Below are 21,630 nucleotides of genomic sequence, written 5' to 3' on the forward strand. Positions count from 1 at the left end.
AATCATAATTTTCCCACACACTGTTCTTCCCATATATACACCCACACACATTTATGTATATAGAATATATATTTATTTATGGTGGAGGAGGTGTTGTGAAAATTTAAGAGTGTGAGCAATACGAGCTGATGTGAATGGCTCAATATGTGACAAAAATGATATGTGAAGAAGGGGATCAGAAAAAAAGACACATGCATTTAAACAAGTTTAAAACATTCATTTCGTTTGTAGGCGAGGGGACCAGCAAAAGTGATTTTAACGTAAGATATGTAAAAACAATTATTGATGGAATTTAGATCCTTTTTTTTTTTTATTAACATGCATATCCAATCCGCTATACAAGCTGACTAATCCCAGGGCGACCATCTGCTTTGCAGATGGCCCGGAGTCACCGCATTTGAACCTCCGTGGCTACAAGAGGATTTTTATTCCTCCTTGTATTTGAACATGTGATCTCCTGGTACTTTTGACTTTTGGAGCCAAGTTCAAACCAATCAGGCACCACCCTTCCGGTTAGAATTTAGATTTTCTCAAGTAACAAATATTCATAAATAAGTATATAAAAAAAAGCCCCATTGACATGCTTACAAATACAATTAAAATCCCTCTCAAAAAAAGGGAAAAAAGACATACAATTAAAAGAAATGTCAATAACTAAAATACAATTGAAATATAAATATACATGTGTGAGGTGTTGATATGTAAATTGTGTTATGGATGTATCTTCTGATTCTGGGGATAGGATACATCTCAGTTTCTAGCAATGCCAAACAACATAAGGGTAAAAGCTGGCACTTGTGGATGTATACATTGTCAACTTGATATTGGCACTTTAGAGTATCTAAATGTATACATACATCCATAATAAATTGCGGATGTATTATCGATGTATAAAATTGGAACTTAATTTCACGAGTTTTATTGATTAACAAATACAATATTTATCGTAGTAGACAGAGTATTCTTAAAATAAGTTACCGTAAGTAAAATCATTAACGTCTAAAAACGTAATTTAAAACACAATTTCTATAGAAAAATGCTATAACACAAATTCCACAAAGCTCTGTTTGGAGGTGAAAAGAAAAGTAAAAAAAAAGTGGTATGGAAATCTTGACGTAACATTTACAACACAAATTCTAGCAAAAAAAACTTTACAACTTATGCAATCTTTGTCAAGTTATATGCACACATCCAAAAACTTCCTTCTACACTTTTTACAATATTCAAACAGATTCATGACCTCCTTGTACTAGATTCTGAATCAATGCTGCTCCTGCCTGAGTCTATACGATCAAGCCGATCAGCTCTCCACGAAATCAAGTTTGCAGACTTGAGTAACATGCCTAAGGCCGAAGAACACGTTGCTCTCACAATTGCATCTGTAGACCGACTTGCTTTCCCAACCAACAATCCAAACACCTGTTTTCGTGTTCATATCACTTGTTTTAGCAACTCGATCATCCAAGTTAAATAAAACAGATAATGCAATGCTGTTCATTAGTACCATCAGATCATGAACCATGGATAGACTATCAACATATTGTTCAATTTTTAAGAAACCAGTATACTCTCATTTTAATATAGATAGCGTTCCCTAATTTAATATATACAGAGAGAGAGAGAGAGAGAAATACCCACATACATATATTTGCACATATATACATATAGAGAAAGGTTCAGGGAAAAACCCCCAAAAAATAAAAAACTGAGGAACACCTGGTAATCATTCATCTTAAGATATGCACATATAACATGCACACGTGCATAAGAAACAACTTCAGTTACTTGTAACTGTCCACATGAACAGCTTTTCATTTTTTGAGGGGTTTTCCCCTTAGCCTGACCCTATACATATATAAACATGTGCTAATATACACTTACATGTGTGTATATATGTGTGTGTGAGTGTGTAGAAGTGTGTGTCGCACATGGTTTCTTTAATGAAAAGGAAAGGAAGAAATTAGTCACCTGATAATAATAAGACGCTGAAATGTGTTGATCGTCTGTCAAAGCAAGCATGCTGCTGGATAAATAAATGGCATTCGCCTGGATAGCAGGCCAAGGAGCATCAACAGCCTACACAAGAAGATAGATTAATTTCTTGTCATAAAGTGAAGATGACTCAGATCTACTAGATAGATGATAAATGTGTATTTTCTATATTAAACTACAACAAGAAACACCTGTATTATTGATGCCATATAAGTATCAACTCTGGAAGCCAGATGCTGAACGAATTGCCTCGCCAGATCTCTAAGAAAGTCTTGATAGTCGCTCCTGAAAAAAAAAAGTTTAAATGGGATGGATAGCGGCATGATTTTGACATAAAAGACATGAAACGTATGACAAGTTTATTATTACAATATATACCAAGAGATACCTGTGATCGGAAATAAAACGATGCGTGTTGAGAAGAAGAATCAAATCGTCAAGTTCCATAAGGGGAGCGACCCGTTTGATTGTAATCTGTTTGGTAACTATAACATGTATCAAGAAGCAAAAAGAAAAGGTTCAAATAGCCAACATATGAGGTGCTTAAGGATATTTACCCGGCAAGCTTGACGAACAGAATATTCTTCATCAAGAAGATGAAGAACCAAGCGTGGCAAGACAGCATGTACCTGAAATGGGTACGTCACATGCAAACTATTACGACATAAAATAGAACCAGAAACTAGGATTGAAGCCTACTGTAAGATAATCCATATCGACAATGGCTTCAAACAGTGCCAGTCATGGAAATTAGAGAATCCTAAAAACTTTATAAGCTAAAGTAGTTTCATGTAGCGCATTAGAAGTCATTGAGAAACCTGTTCGAGAAAAGCGTCATGTTGTGCCCCAGAACCGTAGTCACTTAGTGCTCCAAATGCTGCAAAAGCATTTGCTCTCATCTTTGTGTCCATGGACACCTGTTTACAGATCAAATAAAATATTTACGATCATCTTACGAAGAAAGCATACATGATCCTAATATTATGAATGAAATTAATTTGAATTGTTTTTGTCTATCTTGTACTTCCAGACAAGCTGCCCATGCTGCCTGCATCAGACTTCACCCAGTGTGACTAGCCATGGGGTAGGTGATAGCTACGATATCAAAAATATCATAATTTCTCCTACCCTCAGGCACAAGCAAACCATTTTACTTTGTAGGAAAGTGTCATACATGAACTGTGTACCTGAGGTTTAGAAACATATTTCTTTCTCATTTTTTTTGGAAGGCAATAAATATATTACTGAAAGAGAACCCAGAAATAAATAGGCAAAATTCTGCAAGGAGCAGAACACCAAAAAGACTAACAGCCTGCTACAAAGGAACAAAACGAAAGGGAGAACCCAGCCCGAAACCCCAACAGGACCACCATTAACTATGCCAATACGAGCCATTTAACCACTCCACAAAAGCAGGTTTCCTATGCTTAGCCCTGTTTGAGATCCACAGAAATGAGCTCGACTGGATTTCAAAAAACAGCTCTCTAATATCAATCCGAGCACCCCTTTCAAAAACCAGAGCATTTCGCTTCCTCCACAAGATGAATAGAGAAAGACCGAATGACTGCTTCCCTTGGTGAAGCTAAATCTGACACACCACCACTTCTTCCAAATGGAATGTACTCTGTTCCAGTTCCTATTTTGAGGAACCTACTTCTATAAACTCCAATTTGGCAAACATACTACGGTGGCGTTTGGTTCACATAATGGAATCTGTTAGAATTGGAATCTGTCAAAGGAATTGGAACTTGAAGAAATTGGAATGGTATTTAATTAAGTTTGACCATGCATTTGGTTGACAGGAATTGGAATGGAATCTATCAAAAGAATTTGAATATGTCTGTTCGGTTCATTGAATATAATAGTGGTGGTAGTGGTGTTAACGGTAGTGGTGGTGCCATGGTGGCGGTGGGAAGGAATATGGTGATGGTGGTGGCGGCGGTGACGGTGGTGATGGTGAAGGCGACGGTGGTGATGGGGGTGAAGGTGACATTGGTAAAGGTGGTGGTGGCGGCAACAGCGGTGACAACCCTCTTGATGGGATGGAATGGAGAAAATATAAGGGCATAATAGTTTTTCTTAAAAGATGGGATGAAGGAAACGGAATTCCTTGCTAGAACCCTAAGAATTTTACATTCCACAATATGTGGAATTCGAATTCTTATCAAAACCTAAAGAATAAACTAAATGCATGAATGGAATTTGGTCAATGGAATTGACCATTCCAATTCCTTCAAATTACGGCATTCCAACGAACCAAATGCCAACTATGTCTTTGATGTGATTAAGGGAACGTATCATATCTTTGATGCAATTAAGAAAACTTACTATATCTTTGTGAACATAAGAGGGAACATACAATAACTTTATAAGCAAAACACCCTTAAAAAATCTATTATATTTTCTTCTTTGAGATGCCTTGTCTTTGACACCAAAATGGAGCTTCCTAAAGTAAGTTCTCAGGAACCGAAGCAAAGTACGCTCCATCTTGATGCAATTTGCCACTATATTTAAGAAAAAATAAACATAAAATGCATTCCTAACTTTCTGTCAGATTCAACACAAACTGCTTAAGTTGTCAACTAGGCATTAAGCTTTTCTCCACCACTACGAGGAGTTAGGGCCACTTAATTGGCTGCCTAGGAGTTTCCTGCATTGTTCACTTGGCAACTAATAATTGAATTAAGATCTCAACTTGTGTTTATGAGCCGACTTTTCTCAATTTGGAGGGAACCTTTCTATTTTATTGATGGAATGATAAAACTAGTAACTTAGAAAAGTAATTATATCAAAATAATATGGTATCAAAATTTCAGATCTCAAATATAATCAAAGACAACAGCATCTTATATATATATACACACACACACACATACAAGGGTGGGTTCAAACGAGAACACCTTCATTTTACGAGAATGCGAGAACACCCTTTTACTATAGACAATCACATGTGATGCTATGATTCCATCATATATGATATACATGTGATGTTAAATCAGAGATGCAGACGACTTTTTGCAGGCCAAGTCACCCTTACACCACGAAGCCCCCTCACATGTATTATCACATGTGATAAGGGTGTTCTTGATGTGATAATATAATCCATTAAGACCATCACATGTGATACTAAATCATAGACGCAGAAGACCTTTGGCATGACCTAAGTCGCTGAACATATCGTCTCCACACCACCAGGTCCCCTCACGTGTATTATCACATGTGATAAGGGTGTTCTGGTTTGAACCTCCACCTATACATATGTGTGTGTGTGTGTATATATATATATATATTCAAATGAACCTTCTATGCGCCGCTTAAACCCCCCTTAAGAGATTAAATGCTAGAAGGTCACTTAACAACCTAGCTCCAATTTAACATTTCTTAAAGAGGTGATATGGGCATTTTTTTGACAGTTCATTTTTTGTACGCTCTCGCACTAACCAGCTTAGGGACTGAAATTACTTAAAACAAGTCACGATATTAAGACATAAGGATCGACATGGTACATTGTTGGCTAAGCTAAACACGGCCTTGCTCGCTCTACTAATGCGATAAAAAAATTCTCTAATGTTTGTATATATAGACATAAACATGCACACTGTGTCATCAACACTTGTGTGATGCAAATGTAACTGAAGAGATGCCAAAGCGGCATTCTGCATCACTAAGGAGCATCTAGAAGCATGAGCTATTGAGGGAGCACTTGATTGATACTGGGGAATGGGAATAGGAATGGCATGACTATATAAAACCAACAAACAGTAAAGATTTTTCATTCCATTCCCTGTATCATACCTTCAACCAAGAACCCCATGAGCCTTCCTAATCATGGGCAGTTCAAAGGAGTTCAGAGGTTAGCACTACATTTAAGATGTAGTACTCAAACCATGCCACATCATGGGAAGACAATCATTCTCTCATTAAGATTATTTAGAGAATTCACCTGAAGATTACGAAGCCGCACACACAAATTAAGTAGAACATGCTCCACACCTTCTGGTGATGACTGAAGAATCTGTCGCAATTGAAATATGAATTCAATCAAAAATTGAAACATATATTTCATTCGAGTATATAATACAAAGAATATTTGCAATATACCGAAAGCAAGCATAACACTGCAGTCAATTGAACTGAGTTATCTGAATCATCTAGCAGCGCCAATATTACACCAAGGATTTCTTTTGTGTACATATTAATATGGATAGGTGGTATCTGCAAGAACATATTGGAAAATAAGGTCTCAGAAAGATACATCCATGGCTATTATTGTAACCACAGTTAGAATCTCAAATTAGAAATTTTATAATCAAATAGGCTATGTGTTCCTGAGGCTGTGTTTGGTACATGGGACGGGACAAGACAGGACAGGACGGGACAAAACTCACTGTCCCACATTTGGCGCAACATGGGACAGGACAATAACTCACCATCCCACATTTAGTGCGACATGGGACAGGGACAAGAACTGTGACAAGGTGGGACAGTGTGGGACAAAAAAAGCTTTGGGACAAGAATGAGACAGAAACTAAAATATTACTAATTAACCCTCGTTTGATATATAACCTTAACATGCTAAAACAGAATCACTATGACAAGACTATTAAATACAATAAAACAAGATCACATTACCAACGGGCTGCAGTTTTAAATGTAAACTAAAAATTGAATAAGTTCAATCCTTTTTAATTATATCCCTATTGTGAATGCAATATCTTGTATAGAAAGTTTCCTTTTGATTGTCACCTCTATGTGCAAGAACAAAATCGCATAATGCATTTAATATTATTGGTACATTGAAACAAAATAATCCTTGCAGATATTGTGGTGAAGAAAAAGAACAAAATTTTAAAAATTATGTCAAGTTGGGTGGACATAAATTTTAACTTATAAGAAGATTTCAAAAATCTAACTTTCCGCAAGACATGTTTGTGGAATCATCTACTGTTCTACCCATTAGTGACAAATGTCAAGCATGTATAATTGTAACTTGTAAGACCTGCACGAGTCCTCGTAGACAAAGACGCCTGACCATAGGGGAATCATCTGACACGTGCCGACACAATGCTTCAACTATCTCCTCCAATACTGAAGAAGATCCTTCATTGCTGCATTAAGAATCATCGATCCAAAAACATAAAATAAAAGAAACAGCATAATCCATTAATTTAAAAATGCAGCTCTGACCAATAATCAGGAGAAGCACAGCATGCCACACTCATGTCAAGTACAGGCTGAATTACAAATGATATTATATTGGTGAAAGGTAATACTTCGCTGTAACACCGGCTAACAAAGTCTTTGTTGGTTTCAAAACTATAGAGGTGCCAATCTCATCATCTTAAGAACCTGACTGAGACCATATCTGCTGGCATGTGATGATTGGACAGAATTGAGTCCTTGTGAATAGCAGAGAAAAAAAAAGCACAAGAAATGTGATAGAAGGGTGAATGTGAGAAAGATCCAGGACTCGAACTATAAGTTCTTCTCTTTTTGGTTTTGTTTTTTGGCTTTTAATTTTTTTTTTTTTTGGGGGGGGGGGGATAACAACCATGAATTGCTTGGGCACATTATGTTGAAATACATAACGCAGATAGTTAGTATACAGCATACTAATGTCAAATTAGGATGCTAGCTGGAAGCATGATTCATCTACAATAATCAATTACAGGAGAAGGGATTTCACCTCTTCTAGGAAAAAAAAAAGATTTCTCACCTCCAGAAAAATCAACATTTTTGGGTAAGCATTCCCAGACATACCTGTAACGTACATACTCCGACAATGCTGCTGCTGCAGCTTCTCTTTGGAATCTCACAGGTTGATTCAAGTATTTACTTAGAATAACTGATATTGCTGAAACCTGAATAAACAAATATTATAAAATAAATTACATACACATCCAGGAAAATGAACAGCACATAACAGAGGTCTCCCCATACTACTAGGAATAAGAAACAGGAATTGCAACCCAGACATCTTAGGGTTGCCATCATAAACTGGGAAGTACCAAGAGCTTTTTCACGTTGACGAAACTTAGATGGACAAGATAGTTAAAACATACAAAGCTCCCTAGCATAGATGTCAATAATGCCCAACTTGACACAGATGCAGGCAATGCCGGTTTTTAATAGCGGTTAGACCCGGTTAGAAACCTCTCAGATGACCAAGTTTAAACTCGATGATCAGATCTAGACTGTGAAAGGAGGCAATGACCCTATATAGAAAAAGAATATCTACAAACACAAGATGGAACATATTCTAACAAGTGGTAGCCTACATGAGCAGAGAGAGTACACAACAGCAGTCAGAAGAAGAGCAAACCAACATTGTGTATTTACTGTGTTTGTTTTCAGGTACTAATTTAATGGCTAGAAAAAGAAAATAAAACACTACTACTTGTTGCTTTCAAGGTGAGTGAACTCTCTATCCTAAAAAGCAATTTCACCCCAACCGATTGTGCTTTGGGTTTTTGACGAATTGATTACTAAGATACAATGAAGCAACGTATGTAGCATGATCATTAACGCATGGTTGGTGATAATCCCAGTGAACTAGTGAGTAATCAAGGATTTCAAGAAACCAAAAGGTGTGTTTCTATCGCAACACAAGTTATCATAATCTGGAGCAAGGAAAAACGTATATTTTCAGTGTTTATAACGCATGGATACATAGGGTTTAGTGACACCCCTTTTAACCATCACAACTTGGCAGATTTATGATGCTTGTCACCTTTTAGCGACACTGCAAACGGTCACAATTGTTTGAAGTTTGAACAGGTGCCATATAAACAAACTGTCATCAATTGCGACGAACCACCCTTGACCAGACCGTCACATCTGTTTGAGAGAAACCCTTCATGGACCACAAATACAAATATCTTACATAAGAATAGAAACCTCATATCCGCAGTTCCTTCCGTTATTTGATCTTTTTATGGGTCTTCTTATCTTGTCACGTCTGTTCAAGGAGACCCCTTATTTGGAACGTTGCGAATACACACCAACCATAGTGACTTCGTAGCCATGCACATGTGCAGCTCATGCATACCGAACCGTCACCTTTTGATTGGATGAAAAAATTTGTGACTCGTGGTGATGTGTAGTGGAAAGTGCACCATCAAAACGCCACATTGCCACCACGCCCAGGGTTGTGTGCGTGTAAGGTGCAACACACCCTTTTAGAACTCCCACCATTTCCATAATGTATAAATTAATAATTAGGAAAAGGTCCCACTTATATGCACATACTTATTTCATTTTTTCACCTATCAAAAAATTTCTTCTTCCTATGACTCAACCCAAAACACTCAACTTTATGCACTATTTTGAAAATTCCCCAACATACCGGACGTAGGTCAGATCTGATCACAAGTCGAAGTGGCACAACAGCAAAAGAACAAATCAAAAGTAGGACATAGAAGAAATGGAATCACCATCCAAACACACCATCTAGAAAGAAGCAAGTCCCTCCCAAGACCTAATACTAAGGATATGATACCATGTAACTATTAAGGTTGTAATGATTTACGATAATACAAACAGAAAACCCTGGTTTTTATAATACATCATGGTGAAATAAAGAAAACGAAGATAAAATCAACAGACTTGATCAAATCAGCGCTTGGCTTCCTTATTCTCTCCTTGATTAAAACAAGAGCAAGTCAGTGCTTAACTTCTTTACTTTTCAGTCTCTATGATTATCCTTTGTTACTTTCTGCATCGATTTCATTGTCTTATATGTTGTGTGTACTTTGCTACATCATTAATCTAATGAAAGTTGAGGTTTACTTTCTGTAGTCATTCTTCTGCATGTGTGTTACGGGCTAAACCCCCTTGTTAGTATGGATGTAAACAAATCCCGAGCTACAAGAATGCAACGTTGAGCTGCCATTACTTCATGTTCGTGGTCTAATTCTGTTCATTATTTTCATAGCATTCACAGACAAGTTAATCACCGATGTAAAGTGCTCAAGTTGTATTGACTCGGGAATGAGCTGAATATAGCCAACTTAACTTGAATGATGCAAGATGAAGCTTGTATGATAAACCAAGTGATGCCATGACTTGATATGATTTCTGCATAGGAATATGAGATGCTGAACTTGGAAAAGTTCATTATGATATGTTGACAGGATTGAGATATGCTGCAGGATGCTGCAGCAATACTTCTTATTGCCGTAAAAAATTTAGGACAGTTTCAACCCACACCATCTTCTTTGTTTCTGTAATAATTTTAAGTGTTACTACCCATATATACTTCAATTTTTCCCTCTAAAAAACTTGTTTCTAATCATCATTTCTCTAAGCATTTAAGTCCTAACCCGGTGGAAACATTATATGGTGGTATCTTACCATTCTATTACTGGTTAAGGAAGAAAGTTTGTGTATACTTGCACAAGCTCAATACTGATTTTTTGTGATAACAATGTCTTCATTATAAGGACCACATCAGCAATCACCTACATGCGAATTATATGGTAATAAACAGCAAACTAACAAAGCAGATGGTCTCAATTACTATGGGGCATTAGCATATCTAAAGCTCCTAGCATTCCAAATAAAAAAATAAAGACAAAAAATACATGCATACATATACATACCTACATGCATGTAGATACATATACATACAAGGAAAAAGCTAAAAGCAATAGCAACCACTTTCATTTAATCTTTTGTCAAGAAGAAGCCGCAAAGAGAATAAATAGAATTTTTACCTCTTTAGGCCTTTTTATAGAAATACAGCCAGCCAAGTCACCAATAAGATTGATCCACATTTCATTAACATTGTGCTCTCTATCTCTGGCCAAAATCTGGAAGCAAGAAGAACATTGAAGAAATAAAAAAACTGTGGTGAGGCCACCTACAATGCATCTGAAAGTACATACCTTTCCCATTTCAAGGTCCCCAACACATTCACAAAATGCCTGAAACGCTATTAAAAGAGTGCTGCAATTTAAGATGAGAGCATAGGAACACATTTAGTCTCAATCACTCTCAGCGAAATAACAACTTATCTTTTCTCCTCTCTTTCCCTGTGCTACTGAAAAGTTAACATAAACCAAGCAATAGACGTTACCGTAGTTCCTCATGCTGCCCAGAAACAGATTGACTGTGACAGCTTCCTAAATGAAGAGTAAGAATGGCAGTAACAGATGCGTAATTGTTTTCAACTGCTCTCTTCCCAATTTTACCACCTCCTCTGCAGTACATGTAAGTATCAAACCAATGTCATGTCACAAAATAAAAATGAGACAAAAATAATGCATCAAGAAAGAGACCTGAAAAATGCAGTCAGCGCAACAATAGCAGCCTGCAGAATATCATTCTCAGTACGGGCCACAACAGAATCCCCAGAAAGGTCTCCTTTTCCTATGTCGCCTTTATGCCCAGAAATGCAGCTCAGCGCAGATATCAAATGCTCCAGAAATAAGGATGAAAGTTCATTATGCTGAGAAAAAGCCTATAAAGGGAAAAAAAGGTAAGTTTTCAGGGTTGTACCATGTTAGACACACATAACAATTCATGTGATCCTTGAGGCGAAGGTCCCTACAATGTCAGCAAAGCCAATCTAACACTGGCAGCTCATAAAATGGGTAAAAGGGAGAACATGACTGTTCAAAATATAATGATAACAAGACTTTTAGCTCAGATAAGCTGTGATAGGCTAACATTACATTGATAGACAAATTAAACTGCAAGGAACAAATCAAGACTCTAGAACACGAATAAATTCTCCATGGCCTGGTTTCTAAGGCCAATTTCTTAAAGTATGTTTCAGTCTTTCTTGACTACTTCCCCGATATTAATCTAGAAGGTCACCTACTTCTCCTAGCACCTTCCTTCCACATGAATCTCCTCTCTCACCTGTGGATCCGATGATCTACTTAGCGATCCACATAAGATATCACCAGACTATCAAACCATATGTTCCTCAAAACAAACCTCAACCTACACGTATCTGCCACAATCGTCTTGCCTGTCTGGTTGAAAGATCCAGCAAGTTAATAAGCTGAGCTTAAGCTTTACCATAAACATCATTAAGTGAACTAGCAAATATGGGGAAAGGCGTACACCATGGATGGACATGATTGAAATACAAATATACATAATGGCTGATCGATAATTATAACTTCAGCATTTCATACGTAATTCTTTTACATATCATGATGCATATGACCTGTGCTCTACAGCTATGATTAAAAAAAACAGCAACTATAGTTTATCCTTCTATCATATGTATTTGAAAATTAAGAGATTTCAAAGAATTCTTCAGATCAAGACTCACCTTCATACCTCCCATGTTTGGCAAATTTTCTGAATTATATGAGGTGATATATACAATTCATGCAGCTGCCAAGTGCCTACTCCAACTACTAATCCTTCCAAAACCATAATGTACAAACGGATAGGGCTGAACCCCGTATGCACCCTGCCTCACCTAAGGTCCTAAGCGGCACCCGCCCTAAGACTACTATAGCATCAGTGTACACAGGTTGTTACATTTAGATACAAAACGAAAAAAACATATTTATGTTGTTTAAATAAACATATAATCTCAATTTTAAGTGATAGATATAGATCTGGATAACGTTGATCCCAAGAAGATAAATGAAGGGAAACACTAGAAAGGTTAAATCAGCAAGTTGATGCACATCAGAAATACCTTTACATGCACATTAAAAACTAATCCATGACCTCCTTGTCAATTAGCAGATCTTCCCCGAGAAAAAAGGCTAGATTATTTCTAAAAGATGCATTAATAGCCAACCATAGTGGTAAAATAGAAACTGCCCCTGACGCACAAACCAAATCCCTCATAACACTTGATGCCTGCTCCCACTTATTAATTAGGGTGATGACCCAAGTCCCTTGTCACTTGTTACTCTTTGACATCCAAAGGTGGCTACGCCCTTTCCACCAACATGTTATAAGCAGAGCTTGTTCAGGGAATTCAAATGGGAGACTCACTGGAATAGCATATCAAACCTAGGGAACTTGGTTATCGATATTTTCAAAATGGAATTTAATCCTAAATGAGTGTGCACCCATTACTCCTTATAAAGAGATCATAAATAACAGAAAGTGCCCTTCCCCCCGAACAAATATATCCATTATCATGAAAAGGTTATGATTGAACAGGTATAATGTTACTGACAATTTCATGTAACATCAATGTGAAGTAAGATTAATTAAAAAATGGAAGACCCATATATGTGCTCTCCCAATTCAACTCATTAGATCATCAAGCAAGTCCACGAAGCATCAAATACTTAAGTTTTCATTGCAACATTAAGTACGTAATGGGCCTCAATAAAATTGGCAAAAGACTAATCTCAAGTGCGCATCAAGTAAATGTGCTATATTAAACACTGATGGACACTCACATAAAATGCATCCTGCATTGGCCAACCACCTGGCATTCTAAGTATATCCTTGGTAACTATATCTCTTGCAGCAGCAGTCAGTACTTCACTGAAAACAACTCTCGGACAGGTATGTTCAGCTAGAGAAGAGATCTTTGTGAAGTCAGAGAAAACAATAAGTATGATCAACACAGTAACAGCAAGAAATTTAAGTCCCAAATTTGAAATAAACAATGGACGAGCTTAGCATGAAAAGGATACAGCAACAAGTGTTTCATGGCGTAAATATTTCTCAGTCACATGAATTGCAGCAGAAAGCAAAGATTGGGCAGTCCTGTAGAAAACACAAAATTTTGCCATGTAATTGAACTATACTCAAACGAAAGCTATAACCAAGAGCTCCACATTAATGACACACAGGACCTTGATATATCAGTCTCGTTCAACTCATTTCCCCTTTTGGTAACGAACTCAATGACTGCCTGTATACCACCTTCTGCTGACGGCTTAATCTTATCACATATAGCAACAGAACAACCATGAAGTGTAGCCACCAGCTGCATCAAATTACCGAGTACAAAATAAAGAACAATAAATACTCGAACACCAAACATTTTCCACATTAAAACCAAAATAAGACATGATGAAGATATATAAATATATAGAGAGTTTGAGACATGAAGAAGACATGTATATATATATATGTGTGTATATATATATATGTATATATATATATATATGTATGTATATATATATGTATGTATATATATGTATGTATATATATATATGTATGTATGCACTATATCTGTGTATGTGCATGACTGTAGACATATATGTGTGTTTATATATATATGGGTACATGTAGTCTTACCTCATCTTTTGTCAGCAATATACAAACAGATGAAATGACGCGGTTAAATACTTCTGAAGGATCAATAGATGTGTCCTAATCATACAAAATAAGTGAGTAACCAAAACAGAATACATATGAAAGGAGTTAATTTTAAGGGAAGCATTATATAAACTTACTCTTCTCAATATGGCTATAACGTCCTCAAGTGATGACAAAGCAGCATAGGACGATTCAATAGGTGTGCTATTAGAAGCTACAGGCCTCGGAAGAGACAGAGATATATCAAAAAACTGGTCTAAAATCTGCATCGAGTAAAGGAAGGTAAAAGAAAATAGACTCAACAGATTGTTGTCACATGCTTAAAGTACAAGATGAAATTCTATCAGCTTAACCATCAAGCTTCATATTTTCTATGAAAGCCAGAAAGTGTTGCTCTTAAATACTGACCTGAGCAGACACTTTTCTAACTTCAGAATTTGTATCTGCACAACGTGGAAGGTACACTATGACTCTATCTCCCAAGCATAAGGCATCTCGACTTGGCAAAAGAAATGCAGCTGCCCATGAAGCAACAACATAAATGATTTACAGAACAAAAGGAAAAAATTTAAGGAAAAAGATAGTTTAGAGTTGGACTCACAAGGCAATTTTGCAACATTGAACCGTGAGCTGCGATCAATTTGCTTGATGTGCTTGCAACTTCCCTGGCAACCAAGGGCACAGTAACCAGTAATGCAAAGGGTCCGAAATTTCAGCAGCATCTCATAAACTGCATGGCATCCTCTTTTTCTCTGATAGTCGAGGGGTGAGGAAACATACTGATCAATCTGCCTCAAGATATGCAAGAGCTGCTCTGCACGACTTCTTCCATCCTCCCCACTAAGCAATATACAAATTCATATACAATGTGGTAGGGACCTCAAATGATTGTAGAATGTAAATTGCAAAGTCACATGATCATGCAGATCTAAGACCATCCAATAACCCTAACTAAATGTGGTACATATAGAAATAATGTTTCTTATATGCTGCTCTTTTCTTTAGAAAAAATAGTTGATAGCGGGAAGGGTCTGAGTACATCATACCCCTCCAGACCCAACTCCAAGTGTGATATACTAGGTATGTTTGGTTTATGTTTATAGTGGGAAGGGTATGCACACAGAACCAAAAACAACTTATCATCAAAGCAGCAAAATGGTATCTGGTTGAACTGTACAACTCTATCTCTCTTCCCATCATTCTCTCTTCTCTTTTGATGGCATCCATTGTATGACGTGTTATATCAACCAACTCAAAAAGTGAATGCAGTTTAAACCATAGGCATGACTAGATCATTACTTGGGTTTCAAAGCACATCTCATTCCAACTTTTCAATTTACCTTTTATTGATCCTTCTTTTCCTTTTAATTGCATCTGTGCAGTAATCACTCATGAAAGATGGCCTTTAAATCAAGGTAGGAAGTACGGAAAGATGCTGTACACACACAGCACCTTGGATTGTTAATGTCCCCAGTTGTTTCTGATTTTCTATTTTAGCTGATCCCTGAAGTTCAGAAAACAAGGCTAGTTTTGTGGTTGCCTCAGATAAACACGATCTCTAGCATTCCAGTAGTTACACAGAAGTGCTTAAAACACCTCTTCCTATAATTTACATTTTCTATCAGTTTATGCTTCCAGGGAGGCTAAAGCTGCATCCAGTAACTTATGTGATTATTAAAACAATCACGAATATGAAGTCCTAGAAACGAAACAATGTCATATACCTGCTATCATTTCAGGGTTTTTTATTGTACAGGTTGCATTTACATTACTTCTACAACTACTTGCGTGTTTTTATATTGCAATTTTCTTATAGGAGCCTAAAGCAGCAGCATCCAACCCTAAGCTAAAATCTGATGTCAAGTAAAATACTAAGATACTGTCACCACCACCATCTCACCTGAAGTGAAGTGTAGTGCTGGTGTTAGATTTTCTTGCTCTATTTTTTAAAACCATTCATTCAAATATATAACAGCTTAGTTCCTATTACAATCAAGTGCTAAACTAAATCTTCTACCAGAAGTATAAATCTTGTCTGGAGAAAGAAACAACTGAGAAAAACAAACTTTTAGTGGTTCAATTTCTGAATGTTCACGAACTCCCAGGAATAGAGAAGATTGAGAGTACCTCGTGAGAAGAATTGCACACATAAGGGTAATAAGGTTGTCAATAAGAGGATTCACTGCGCCAGCAGGATCATTTGGCAAAGCAAAAAATCCTAAGGTGGCCTGTCAAATGGAATACCGATTTAATAGATATGAGAAAATTTAATAGAAGCTGAGTAGACTAGCCACTCAAATCAAAAACATAATTAAATTTGGTACCTTCATGACAATGTTCCGCATTTCATTTGTCAACTTTGGATCCACAGATACCAAAGTAGTGCAAGCACTTAAAGCAAGGGCCTAAAATAATGAAATGAAAATAAATGAATAAACATGGAACAGATTATCTTTAGAGTAATCTAATTAAATATGTATATAGGGCATCAAAAACCTGAGTGTGTAAGAGCTCAACACTCAAATCAGAAAAACCATCTTCATCATTTCGACGCATCAGAGTTAGTATGTAGTCAAGCAATTGGTCTCTTTTTTTCAAAGGGAATGATATACCACTTTCTGCAGCATTAATGACAGCACGTCCTGCAATCCCAGCAGGGCACCATCAAACCATAAAGTGGTTTGTACATACTCATTAACATCCAATACCAAGATAATGCACCAACAATTATCTGTACTTCCATAACAGCCACTTTCAACTTGATTAAGAGAATTAACATAAATATTCTGAAGTGGGAAATTGGCTTTTGCTGATTAAAAGAATTAACATAAATACTCTGAAGGACAGAAATGCAATGATTGATATAAAAGCTCAATACACCGATAAAAGTAAAAAAAAAATAGTGCTTGGAACCACGTGTTATGGCACCCACCAAGACTCCATGGCAACAAAGTGCCGACATGGCCTCCTCGTAAATTGTTCATAATGTGAAATTAACATGTGCATTTAGTTCATCTCAATGTTACATAAGACAATTCTATGTATACCTATATGGCTGTACCCAATGAATTATTACAAAAAAATTGAACATCACCAAATACACAGCTATATTTGATCATTGAACCTAAAGCACCTGATTTTTCCTCAAAACAATAAAGCATTTGATAAACCATTTGAGCAAAACAGCCCATTCTCTATCGAGCATCCTCCAGGAAGAAGATTCCTCTCATCGTGTCTAACAAATAGAAAAAATGAAAAAAAAAGCATAAAATAGAAGGATCCACTCTCTCGTAGCCGGAGCAAACTCACAAACCACGAAACATCTCCATCTGCCCCATGAACATTACTCTTACTTGGAAGAGATAGGTCTTCCACCATTATTATCTTGTGCACCCTCGTCATTCTATGCAATAATCTCAACCAGAGTCCATATCAATATTTAGTCCCTTTTAAGTGGAATTGCCATTGTGAGAAGAGAAGGGAACAACCTCCCTAGTACCGACACTGGAATTGCCGATGGTGATGATGGACAACTGCAAATGACGAGTTCATCTGTCCTATCCTCTTACCATTCCGCAGTCTTTGTTTCTGTAGCAAGAGAGCTGATCAGCATTTTACACTGTCTCCTTTTTGCTCAAATTTGACAGGTTAGGTTTGTTCTTGTTGTCGAAATCATGGTCTGGCTAGGATTTCACATCAATTTGGATATTCAACCACATAGTCAACAACATGGCTGTGTGCATCAAGAGATTCAGATGCCAAATAAACCTCGAACTTGATCTATTGCTTGCCATGCCTGTTCACCACCGCGATGCCTAGGCAGTTCCATTATATATGCTCAAAGCACATCGAAATTGTTTCAAACTCCACTCAATCAACAAACACATTACAATGGGTCAACAAGTTTCCACCAAGTGCCTTGGCACTCTGAACGATTTTGGTATGTTACTTGCCTTAAGCTTCCATGAAACAGTGACATGTCATGTTTGATTCTGTTGATTACATTTCTACAAAGCAGAGTGGTATCAACCTAAGCATTTTCAAATCACCCACTTTGCCACACACACAAACATATAGTGGACGGGAGCTGGAACTATTGTCTTCAACTAAAACTAGGTTCATCATCACAGGGGTAATATGCATTGACATATAATACAACATAATCGTGTTGTGGATTAGCGTTTTCACTTCTGGGAATAGCTAGTAGTCATTAGGCATTCTTCGTTACAAAGGCATTTGTCGATGAAGACAAAGGTTGTGCTCTGGTCAAAGATAAGCATATTCAGTTTTGAACACTGCTAGTGCTTGGTGAGAGGTTGAGAATCTCTCATGCACCATGATTGTCTTCATGCTGCAGTTTTTGAATGATACTTCGAAGACATAAAAATTTCCTCAGGATGGTGAAAGTTAAGTTCAGAAAAAGCATGTGCTCTGTGTCCAATTAGCATGACCCGATGATCATCGACTTTATAAAGTTAACTTTTTAAATATATATAATATTTATATACGGAAAATACTCACACACACTCCTCACCTTTGGTGAGATTTGAACCCTCGACCTCCACAGAGACTAGGATTTACCGACAACCTGGAGACCAATGGGCTAACGACCCTTTGGTAATTTTATAATGTTATTGCAGAAACCTATGTGACACTAGAAGCAATAGTAGGAATCGACTAAACAAAACAAGTATGAGCAAATCACAATTGGCACACAAGGTTCCGAGTTATTGCAGGAACCCTGGATTGGTACCCATTTCATCATCATTTTAGCACGTAGAGGAGCATCAAAATATAGAAGATCTAATGAAGTTTGTGTATGACTGATCCTTTAGCATGAGATGTAACAGGGTGTACATGTTACCTTAGACAAACTAAACTCCAGGTCGGTCAGCATCATTGTAACATGCAGACTTTTTCAATCCGTGTTTGCCAGGACTCGGTGAATCTCATTTGAACAAATATTCTTTGGTTCTATGCTAGGATGGTAAAACTTAACTCTTGCCCCTACAAATTGTCAACCCTCACCACTGAGTACTCACCTATCCTATTTACCCTATTGTCCTCAATCAGCCAGATATTTACTTTTCTATATTAGGAACATTTTGCTTTTCCACTGCCATTAATTGCAATACGGTATTTATGAAGGATTGGTGGTCATTCTAAACAGTAAACTCGTAGAAAATATTGTCTAGTGTTCATGAAAATTCCTCACCAGGACTAGAGTCGCTTAATGAAAATTATGTATAAAGTTAAATAGTTCCATCGTCATCTAATATCATACATACGATTACCGAATCAACGTTCAATTATGCTTGTCGAACTTCACAAAGGAAATATGTTTGAAAGGAACACAAATAAGATAGAACCCCAAGCACATAATTGTAAGATTGTGTACCAACCTAGTAGGTCAATGGCAGTGATAACAGCTTGCTTCGCACTAGGGTGGCGTACAATTAGAAGATGGGACAGCATATTAGTGCCCTGAAAAAAGCAGCGACAAGTCATTGGCATATTAAAATACACATAAAATTCCAAGAGACTAGTTCTTGACCGTCCCGAACAAAGCAGGCCTTTTATCACAAACTAGTTGGCATAGACTAAATATTAAACCAAAAGAAAGTACACACGATGAACCCCGACTCAAGTATAAAGAGGTGAATGCCCCGTGGTCCAGGACACAGATGACAACCATCCCCTCAGTGAACAAAGAGGCTGACTCCTACGGAATCTTCCACTCATGCATGTCTTTTATAACTACTTCCCTCCTCTTGTCACTCTTGACTCACTTTTACCTCTTCTAACTGGACAAGAAACATTAAATTGGACCGTTGGGGTTGTTATAAATTTGATCTGATTGACTGGGATGAATTCTTCATCTTTCAGTTCTTTCGAAGTTATTCGATCCTTTTCTGCGTCCGACCCCTCCCTTCCTCCACACCATCCCGAAGGGTAACTAGGACCAAGTGTTTCATGTTCCAATTGAACACTTTCCACTTTTAATTATTCTCAAAGAAGAATATTGGCACTGTACCAAGAAGGGTGAACCCAAATTTGTTTCTTGTTGATTGAGATGAAGACAACTCCATAACAATGTCTTGACTGTGAATTCAACTTTACCTTAAGTTATAATACTTTAATGTTTCTCCAAATGGCTAAGGGCATACTGGAGGCTGCGAAAAAAATCTACTCGGTCATCAAACAAAGAGAATGGCCGGGGTCTGTCAATCATCTTAGAAGTTTATGACAAGAGATCAACAATTACCAATACATTGAAACGAGATGCAGTTGAATGAGGCAATATTGAAGAACTTTAGTGAAAGGAATCAACTGTATGATTTTGATGAAGTGAGAAATACGGTTCCAGGTAAAGAAGAATTATCTCCATTGAGTGTGACCATTTACATTGTCAATGTAGATGAAAGCCAAAGGGAAGTTATGTTTCACAACCCACCTCTTGAGGAGTCACAAAGTAGAAAAAAAAGTAAATGACAAGACCAAATATACAACCGAGACATAACATAAGCCTCAGACACGGCAAATTCAAAACCTAGAAATTAGAGCAACAGATCTCAAACGAAGGCGGCCTCTGGTGAACCTATGGTAAGAAACTGCCATATAAAGAACCAATGTTGGAAGTTACATGGAAAATCATGAAGTTCACAATAAACATGAGACCTAAGGCTGGACTCCAGCAAGGTTGAGTTTATTTGACTCATACCAAGGAAGAGGACACAAAAGCAGAGGATGATCAACATAGAAAACATAGAAAAGCCAAGTCCTCCCTTGGTTATTAGGAAATGCTTACGATACATGTTCCTTGGAAAAATCACCATTTTTCACCTTTTCTTCATAAGCCTTGGTGCCTCAAATTTCGCTTTGCCATAAAGTCTTAAGCCACAGATCATATGACCCACCCTGTGCATGAATTCTTCTCATATTAACCATGTCATAACAATAAAATATTTTCCCTAACTCGCCAGTTCTATTGTGTTTGTTAACTTAAATAATCTAATTTTCAAAGTTTTTTCATAACTAGAGCCTTTTTCAAGACCAAGTTATGATGAAAGATGATCATTAAAGCATCTTTGAGTCAAAAAGCTTTACTGACACTAGTTCAAGTCACTGATCTTAGCTCTCCGAGAGGTGTCTTGATCACAACAGCAAATTCTGATATTTCAAAATATTTGTGTATTAGATTTACATTCTAAGAATGGGTTATTGTGTTGCAAGCATGTAAACTAACATATTGTGCCAAAGATATACAAAAAAAAACTGTAGGGAAGCCACCTAGCTATGGACCCACTACATGACCAAACATCCCTTTGTGAGTGTGATTAGTTAGTTCATGCTTTCCCCTTGCACCAGTCACCGAAATGCAGT

General features: G+C 37.1%; 1 protein-coding gene across 4 annotated transcripts in view; it reads right to left on the reverse strand.

Moving 5' to 3' along the window:
- Positions 1-1,011: 1,011 nt before the first annotated feature.
- The window catches only part of LOC112520751 (protein SHOOT GRAVITROPISM 6), a 40,875-nt gene continuing 20,256 nt past the window's right edge, over positions 1,012-21,630 (reverse strand). For 2 of the 4 annotated variants that reach the window (XM_025129267.1, XM_025129271.1), the window contains 26 exons: positions 19,650-19,731; positions 16,744-16,889; positions 16,572-16,652; positions 16,375-16,475; positions 14,849-15,087; positions 14,656-14,765; positions 14,385-14,510; positions 14,227-14,301; positions 13,779-13,912; positions 13,617-13,689; positions 13,377-13,508; positions 11,491-11,538; positions 11,271-11,410; positions 11,069-11,191; positions 10,878-10,938; positions 10,707-10,802; positions 7,753-7,853; positions 6,992-7,100; positions 6,094-6,207; positions 5,936-6,007; positions 2,811-2,909; positions 2,550-2,621; positions 2,381-2,466; positions 2,184-2,277; positions 1,969-2,076; positions 1,012-1,419 (listed from right to left, as the gene is read on the reverse strand). In XM_025129267.1, the coding sequence (XP_024985035.1) occupies positions 1,234-1,419; positions 1,969-2,076; positions 2,184-2,277; positions 2,381-2,466; positions 2,550-2,621; positions 2,811-2,909; positions 5,936-6,007; positions 6,094-6,207; positions 6,992-7,100; positions 7,753-7,853; positions 10,707-10,802; positions 10,878-10,938; positions 11,069-11,191; positions 11,271-11,410; positions 11,491-11,538; positions 13,377-13,508; positions 13,617-13,689; positions 13,779-13,912; positions 14,227-14,301; positions 14,385-14,510; positions 14,656-14,765; positions 14,849-15,087; positions 16,375-16,475; positions 16,572-16,652; positions 16,744-16,889; positions 19,650-19,731 (2,808 nt within the window). In that variant the 3' untranslated portion in view covers positions 1,012-1,233. Of the gene's footprint in view, positions 1,420-1,968; positions 2,077-2,183; positions 2,278-2,380; positions 2,467-2,549; positions 2,622-2,810; positions 2,910-5,935; positions 6,008-6,093; positions 6,208-6,991; positions 7,101-7,752; positions 7,854-10,706; positions 10,803-10,877; positions 10,939-11,068; positions 11,192-11,270; positions 11,453-11,490; positions 11,539-13,376; positions 13,509-13,616; positions 13,690-13,778; positions 13,913-14,226; positions 14,302-14,384; positions 14,511-14,655; positions 14,766-14,848; positions 15,088-16,374; positions 16,476-16,571; positions 16,653-16,743; positions 16,890-19,649; positions 19,732-21,630 lie in introns of all 4 variants that reach the window. The other 2 variants (XM_025129269.1, XM_025129268.1) reach the window with 2 other exon arrangements.

The sequence above is a fragment of the Cynara cardunculus genome (assembly GCF_001531365.2).
Source record: "Cynara cardunculus var. scolymus isolate 2C chromosome LG 11, CcrdV1, whole genome shotgun sequence".
Taxonomy (NCBI): domain Eukaryota; kingdom Viridiplantae; phylum Streptophyta; class Magnoliopsida; order Asterales; family Asteraceae; genus Cynara; species Cynara cardunculus.